We start from the raw sequence: 7,872 nt of genomic DNA, 5'->3' as shown, positions 1-7,872 counted from the left end.
AAGACTGTTCCGGGGGACCCCCCGCAGTGACCTCGTCTCCCGCGGAGTTGGACAGACAGACGGATGCGCGCCTTGTGTCCAAGAGTATCTGGGGAGACACAGAGGCCACTTTTTACTTTCGTTTAAAAAAGATAAAAACAAACTTCGTTAATTTAAAACAACAACGACAAAGAATCCCACCACTACGGAAAAGAGATCGAGATGCTGGAGAAATAAGGAAAGGAAAGAGCAAAACGGGCAACGGGACGAGAAAGAGGGGCGGGGAGAGGAAAGGCACAGAGCCAGCGACTCGGCAGGCACCGACCAGAAGTGCAATCTCATTTCTCCTCTCTGGGCTCCTCTTTATCAATGAAAATCCTCATAAACTACACTTACCCTCCGTGATGCCTATCGTATCAGGACTTTTAAAATAAAGAAACTTAACTTTAAAGGCGGCAGGAGAATAAACAAAAGAGCCCCTAACTACCCCAGACCCGTCCGACTTGGGAGCACGCCGAAACAGAGCCGAAAGGAGGCAGGAAAACCCGTCTTGGCATTTATGCCAGGATCACCTTCCCTTCCCCACCCCCGCACCCCCGTTCCGCCCCCACCCGACCGCGGTAATTGAATTGTCACCTGCCCCCCTCCCGCCCCAGGGCGCCAGGGCTACTTGGGAAGCTCGGCTTTGCCAAGCGCCCCCGGCCAGGCAGAGCGGCGCAGCGGAGCCGGAGCCCCAGAAGCCAGGGGTTACACACGTCTACGTAGAGAGGCGCACCGGACACGGTAATTAGGAGCAATTCACACGCTCTCGGGCGCACGGAAACTACTTGTCACGATGTTTTCAACGCTCCTCCTCACCCACTTTTCTCCACTCCTTCCCTGGCGCGCCCCCTCCCCTTCCCGAGGCACACAGTGGAGCTTTTGGAGTTTCGAATCTTTCGGACTCTGCAGAATGCGGGGCTCCCCGGGCGCGGGCCCGGCCAATCAGAGCGCCGTCTGCCTCCCCTGGCCAATGGCAGGCGCCACATTGTTGTCCAATTCTGTCTAATGGAGCCCTAAGGAGCAACAATAGAGCGGGCGAGCGGCTCATTGAGAGTCTGGCAGCGCCGGGCAAGTGGGCCCCGGCTGCGCGCATCGTCCCGCGCGCACCGCGAGGGGACGCAGCACCGCGAGAGCCGGGTCGCGGTTCCAACCAGCCGGCTCCTAGACGGGCCTCCGACTCCGAATTCTGACGGGAGGGTTGGACTGCGCTGCGTTCCGAGGGGGTCCGGAAGTTCGGACATGGTGACTGAAAGAGGGTGACGTGGTCAGATAAGGGGCCAGGGGCAAGGGGAGGAGGCCAAGAGCGCAAGCATCGCAAGCAGAGCTGGGAGGCGTGTGCGGCGCCAGCGGAGGAGAAGGATTCCGGAGCCCAAGGCAGGTAGTTGAGGGCCGCTGGGAGAGAAGGGGAGGAGACCTGGTCTGCGGCCCCTGTTGAGGAGGCCTGGGCCTAGCGGGCCTTCGGAACTGCGCGGCCCTCGGGGTCTGGGGGAAGAGTCCTCCTTCATGGAGAGGCGGTCTGGGGTTCTAGGACAGAGACCCCAGGATTCTGTCCCGGGCTCTGGCTGGGACGGGGTGGGGGTGGGGGAGCAAGGAGACCGGGGTGAAAGCGGGGAGCCGGGCCTGATTGGGCCTTCTGGGGCTGTGGCGCGTGTGGGACTCTCGTGTCCGTTCATGGCCAGTTCCGAAGGCGACTCCCCTGTCTTGGCGCGGCCTACCGGGCCATCCAAGTCCCAGGAACCCAACTCCGGGACCAGAACGCAGGAAACTGCGCTACAACGAGGTCCCTTGGGGCCCCAGGATGGGGAGGGCGTGTCTGACGATTCTGTCCCCAAACCCGAAGGGGAGGCAAGGGGAAGACAATGTGAGGTGGTCATCGAAAAAGATCCCCTCCCGCAATGCCTAACTTTTCGCAGGATACTTCTTCCTCCCAGACTACTTCTCCAGACTACAAAACTAAAAATTGTGCCACAGGTTTAACCCTATCCCTACCCGTAGCCTTTGCCTTCAGGTTTGTTTTCTTACACACTCTCCTCTCCCGCGGGTAGACCCTGGATCCCAGACCCTCCAAATCAGCTGTTTTTTTTTTGCTGTTTTCCTTGCCCATCAAGCTAATCTTTGGGCTAGTTTGCCTATCCAAAGAAAGTTTCTTGGGTTGAATATTCTCTTTAATCCTTCCCAGGCCTCCTAAACTCAGCTCCACAACCATTCTCTGGAGGCCCGCACCGTGGAACTTCTAGAGTTCACAATTTTACAGGTCCCAGGACCACTGGGCCTAACTTTGCCCCTGAGTTGGTTGGTTGTTTCCTAGCCCTCACTCTACCTCCTAAAGCTATTTTTTCTGTTCCGGATATTTCTCCCGAACTCTCCAGCTCCCACCCGCATTAAAAACAACCACCAAACAAACACATAAAATCTCGGCACAACCAGCTCAGCTTTGCGCCCGACATCTGTCTCCTTCTCTTCGCCCTTCCACCAACCTGAACGTTTTGTTCCGGGTTTTCCTGTTTTGTCGTTGGTATTATAGCCTAACTGCCAGGCCAAAATTTTCTCTCTAATTCGAGTCCCGTCAAGCAAACATTTCTCTCTACCTGTCTCACCCCAATTAAGCTAAGCTTTTGGGGATCATATTTTCTATTTCAAATCCCCGTTACATCCACCTGAACCTGTGGCTTTCAAACTTTATATGTCTTTTTTATTTTTTCCAGCGGAACCACTGATTCAAACGAAATCTTACACCTGGCGCATATCAGATATAAGAGCAGCTGTGGTGGGACTGGGGTGGAGGAGCTCGGACTTACGAGGAGGTTCCGATCGCACCTTCTCCCAGCAATTTGGCAACCGCTAGCCAAAGTTCTGCGTCCAAAATTTCTAAGTGTGGGTTCCTCGAGGCTGCGCTTTAGCCTTAGCGCACGGTGTGCCCCTCACCCGGGTCTCTCCCCCTTTCCCACCTTCCACGTCAGGTCCTGCCATGGAGCTGCGCTCGGAGCTGCCCAGCGTGCCTGGCGCGGCGACAGCGGCGGCGACAGCTACTGGGCCGCCTGTGGCGTCAGTGGCGTCGGTGGCTGCGGCCGCTGCAGCGGCTGCGTCGCTACCAGTGAGCGTGGCGGGCGGCTTGCTGAGGGCGCCGCCGCTGCTTTTGCGGGCGGCGGAGAAGTACCCGCGGACTCCGAAGTGCGCGCGCTGCCGCAACCATGGCGTTGTGTCGGCGCTCAAGGGCCACAAGCGCTACTGTCGCTGGAAGGACTGCCTGTGCGCCAAGTGCACGCTCATCGCGGAGCGCCAGCGCGTCATGGCGGCGCAGGTGGCGTTGCGCAGGCAGCAGGCGCAGGAGGAGAACGAGGCGCGCGAGCTGCAGCTGCTCTACGGCACTGCGGAGGGCCTGGCGCTGGCAGCCGCGAACGGCATCATCCCACCACGGCCCGCCTACGAGGTCTTTGGCTCAGTGTGCGCCGCTGAAGGCGGGGGCCCGGGCGCGGGAGCGCCCGCGGGGACCGGAGGCGGCGCAGCGGGCGCAGGGGGCGCAGGTGAGAGCGCGGTCAAGCCTTAGGGAGGGGAGCTCTGTCGGAGCCGTGGGGCGCGTAGCCCAGGGACTTGTTTCTGTACAGAAAGAGTAGGAGAGTAGACTCTGCTCCAAACGCCCCGAGTCTAAAGTTCGCCTCTCACCCGGCCCCAGATACTGAGCATTGACATACAATCTTTCTCTCCTTTCTGGAGCATTTGCACTTACTCCTTTCTCTTACTGCGGGCCCAAATGTAGATGACTTTAACCTTACTCTCTACCTAAATGCAGGCAGGTCCCTGCTTCCTTTCTCACTTCGTTTCATCTGCTCCCCAGTGTGGAAACCCGTGAGTCTTATCTTTTCCTTCACTCTGCGCTTCTCCACACACCGCCTTTCCCTCCACTCCTTTCCAACTCTCTTCAGAAATTCTATCCCCCCAACGCCCAACCCCGTCCGCACTACTTTCCCTAGGTACTGGAGACGCTCTCGTTCTAGTTCCCTGGACAGCCGCATGCTGTGCCCTCCCTGTTTCCAGCTTCTTTTACCCGCTCGTCCCGGTTTTCTCAGAGTATGAGTTCTCCGTCTTTCCTAGATCCCCTTTCCTCTTCCCTGTCTACTCCTGGCCTAGCCCCACCTTCTCCTTCTGGACTCCCGTGGCTCTTTCTGGGGAGGGCTCTCAAACCTCTTAGGTCTCAATTTTGGAAAGGGTGAATTAGAAATAAGGGTTCTACTTCTGTAGAGAGGCTTGGGACTTCCTAAATACCCAAGGAGTCTTTCCTCAAAAGTTAGGCTGCCCAGGGCAGGGTTGGCTCTTGGACTCACAGGAGTGGAGTGGGATCTTCTAGTATGTGGTATAAGTAGAAGTTATATTGGCTCCTGTTTGAACCCTGGACCCGGCCACTTCTCCAGGGCAGGGCAGGACTGGAAGGAGGTTAAGGGTGGAGGTGTTGGGGCACAGATGTGGGAAGAGCAGTACTGGACATTGAGTTTACAGGGTGGCACAAGCGGTCTGGGTACTGAGTATAGAAAGAGAGGGAGGGAGTCCTGGGGTCAGGGGAAGAGAGACTGGGCTGTACGGGCTCAGAGAGGAAGGAATGCTGGAGCAAAAAGAAAGGGGCACTGGAGCCCCTCGGACTGAATGAGGCTTGTGGGGCTCAGAGGGAGAGGAAACTAAGATCCAAAGGACTGAGTTGCTGTGGGTGCTATCTTCTCGTCAACCGCTCCTCACACCCCTTTTTCTCCCCTCCCAGAGGCCAAGTTGCAGAAGTTTGACCTGTTCCCCAAGACGCTGCTTCAGGCAGGCCGCGCGGGCAGCCCGCAGCCGCCGCCCGTGAAGCCCTTATCACCCGACGGCGCAGACTCGGGTCCCGGGACGTCGTCCCCGGAGGTGCGGCCCGGCTCAGGCTCAGAGAATGGCGACGGCGAGTCCTTTTCGGGGTCGCCTCTGGCCCGGGCCTCAAAGGAGGCAGGTGGCAGCTGCCCAGGCAGTGCTGGGCCTGGAGGTGGCGGCGGCGAGGAGGACAGCCCTGGCTCCGCTAGCCCTCTGGGCTCCGAATCCGGTTCGGAGGCTGACAAAGAAGAGGCTGAGGCCGCGCCGGCGCCAGGGCTAGGCGGAGGCCCGGGTCAACGGCAGCGGACACCGCTGGACATCTTGACGCGCGTCTTCCCGGGCCACCGGCGAGGCGTCCTGGAGCTGGTGTTGCAGGGCTGCGGCGGCGACGTGGTGCAGGCTATAGAGCAAGTGCTGAACCACCACCGCGGAGGCCTGGCGGCCGGCCTGGGCCCTGCCACGCCCCCGGATAAAGCTGCCTTGGGTGCAGCAGCAGCTGCCGACGACGCATGGCCCGGCCGGGTCGAGGCCGCCGCCGCTGGGGGCCCGGGGCTGCCCGCGCCGCTGCAGGCTGGGCCCGCGGCGCCCCCGCACCACAGACCCTTACTGGCGGGCGCCATGGCGCCTGGGGCGCTGGGCTCCCTGAGCAGCCGCTCCGCCTTCTCGCCATTGCAGCCCAACGCCAGTCACTTTGGCGCGGATGCAGGCGCCTACCCACTGGGTGCTCCGCTCGGCCTCAGCCCGCTGCGCCTGGCCTACTCCGCGGCAGCGGCGCACAGCCGCGGCCTGGCCTTCATGGCGCCCTACTCTACCGCCGGCCTGGTGCCCACACTCGGCTTCCGCCCGCCCATGGACTACGCCTTCAGCGATCTCATGCGCGACCGCTCGGCCGCTGCTGCCGCGGCGGTGCACAAGGAGCCGGCCTACGGCGGCGGCCTGTACGGGCCTATGGTCAATGGCGCCCCTGAGAAGCAGTAAGGCGAGGGGCCTGGCAGCCAGGCGGCCCCCAAACAGGAGCCCCAGCCTTGTTTCCGCGGGCCGCTGGCCCCTCTTCGCTCAGCGCGCTCTCTGCGACCTGGCTGGGGTCCTCTCACTTCAAGGTGGCTTTTTGTTTTTGTTTTGGAGGGTGTGTAGGGAGGGCTGAGCAAAGGGGGAACAGCTACAGGTACAGGTGTTTTCAGAGAGGGTGCGTGGCCTGGGTCCTCATGCCCTCGTGCCCTACCCCCTCTCCACAGTTCCCCAGCCCCCTTTTCAAAAGGCTGGGAATTCACGTGAATTCAGAGGCTGCGACCGCAGCGCACGCTCTTGAGGCTCCTTTAGCTATGCTCATCCCGCCCGCCTGCGCTCTCCAATGGATGGCAGGATAATCCAAGAGTCTCTTCTGTGTCTCCCCAGCTCCCCTTTTAAAAAATTTAAATATTCGCTCTAACAAATATAAATTTAGGATGTATAAATCTCTTGGCACTGAGTCGAGTCTTTGGGACACATATATATCGATATCAATTGTAAAAAAAAAAAAAGGAAACAAGTTCTAAGGTGCACTTTCCTTGTTGCGGTATTTGTCGCTCTTTGTTGCTTATGCCAATAAGCATGGGTTTCCTTGGTGCAGTGTGAGTTTTTATATATGTATAAATCTATATATAATCTATACATATATATATACAAGCCAGTGTATAATGTTATAAAATGGAATTCTAAGTTATTAATTGTAATCTGTAGGTGACCTCGGTATTAACGTGAAAAACATTCAAAAACAAGCAAAAACAGGACAAAATGGAAAAAATTAGACTATGCGCGCATTGTACTTATCAGGTTTATAGATTAAATATATTGTAAACTCGGGACGTATCCTGCCCACCTGCCCCTCTAGCCTGCGGCCGATCTCTCCCTAAGGAGCCGTCAAGGTGCGCGCTGAAGCAGGAACAGAGCGACGAGTGACTGAGCCAGAACCGCCGGCTTGCGGGCCCATCCTCGCCTCCTGGGACTCGCCAAACGCCCTGGCTAAAGGGCCGGCAGCAGAAAACGCTGCTGCAGAGCAGCACTTTGTGCTTTCCTTTGCATAGATATGAGCTAGAAATAAATGTTATTTTCTAAGAAAACAACACCGAATCCCGTCCCGCCCCTCGAGCTGCCGGGAGGGAAGGTCTTGATTTCCCAGCTGGGATTTGACTGCGGTCCCGCAGGTGGTCAACTCTGGGGGTGCTAGGAGAGGAAGCTTCTGTGGCGCCCCAGAGGGCCCATCCACCAGAGTGGTGCTCGGCTCTGAACTCTTGGAGGAGCGGCGCCCTCTGCACACCCCCAGGTTGGGCGCGCGGGCTGCGGAGGGTTGGCCTTGCCAGTGCTCTCGGTCCCCCGATCGCGGGCCGAGACTTCACAGGGATCCTGCAAAGCTGGGGGCCCAGTTCCCGCTCTCCCGGGGCGCAGATATGGGCACAGCCCTGGTCGAACAGTGACAGAGCTTTCCTTCTCAGAGAGGTTTGGAACCGTAAGCAGTGGAGGCGACCTCTGGGGAGGGATAGCTGCTACGGTTCCCCGCCAAGACCTGCGGCCTGGGAGTAATTTTTGGGTGGTGGGGGTGGCGGGATGGTGCCTTCGCCTGAAGCTGTGTAATCCGATAGTGGCCGTGAGGACGCGCCTTCCAGCCAGACCTCATCCCTCACCCTTTTCATCTTCACTCCTTACTCAGAGCTGAGCAAATTAGCTGCTCCTGGGCCGACCCCCTCCTCCGATCTCTCGTCCCTCCCGCTCCAAGCAGGGCGACTCCCCCTCTCCAGGAAAAACAGTGCCTCCTCCCCTTGGCTAGGCCCGGCAGACATCCCAAGGTAAACTTCTGGGGCCCGCTCGAGTTCCGCCAGGCGGTGAAACTTAATAGCAGGACAAGAAAACGGTTTAATAAAGAAGGGCTTTAATAGGGAACTAATTTGATTGAGTTGCCTAATTCCACTTTAATTGGAAAGGAGGTTTGGCTGTTTGGTTATAAAGTGTGAGGGTGAAGATGAGATGGAAGTGGGGGGAGAAGGA

At 58.4% G+C, this 7,872-nt stretch overlaps 1 protein-coding gene across 1 annotated transcript; it reads left to right on the top strand.

Annotated features, from left to right (window-relative positions):
• The first annotated feature begins 1,067 nt into the window (after window positions 1–1,067).
• Window positions 1,068–6,953, top strand: DMRTA2 (DMRT like family A2). The gene is made up of 3 exons (XM_069477928.1): window positions 1,068–1,395; window positions 2,982–3,545; window positions 4,772–6,953. The coding sequence occupies exons 2-3, from the start codon at window positions 2,990–2,992 to the stop codon at window positions 5,827–5,829; spliced, it is 1,614 nt and encodes a 537-aa protein (XP_069334029.1). The 5' UTR covers window positions 1,068–1,395; window positions 2,982–2,989; the 3' UTR covers window positions 5,830–6,953.
• The last annotated feature ends 919 nt before the right edge of the window (window positions 6,954–7,872 follow it).

The sequence above is a fragment of the Eulemur rufifrons genome, chromosome 8, assembly GCF_041146395.1.
Source record: "Eulemur rufifrons isolate Redbay chromosome 8, OSU_ERuf_1, whole genome shotgun sequence".
NCBI classification, from domain to species: domain Eukaryota; kingdom Metazoa; phylum Chordata; class Mammalia; order Primates; family Lemuridae; genus Eulemur; species Eulemur rufifrons.
Note: the sequence above shows the minus strand (reverse complement) of the source record. Positions and strands in the feature narration are given on the sequence as shown.

What these genes read in the sequence shown, in the direction of transcription:
- DMRTA2 (XM_069477928.1), top strand. Translation starts at nt 2,990, where the DNA reads ATGGAGCTGCGCTCGGAGCTGCCCAGCGTGCCTGGCGCGGCGACAGCG. An exon ending in AGCGGGCGCAGGGGGCGCAG is followed by an intron (nt 3,546 to 4,771) that starts GTGAGAGCGCGG and finishes CTCCCCTCCCAG; the next exon opens with AGGCCAAGTTGCAGAAGTTT.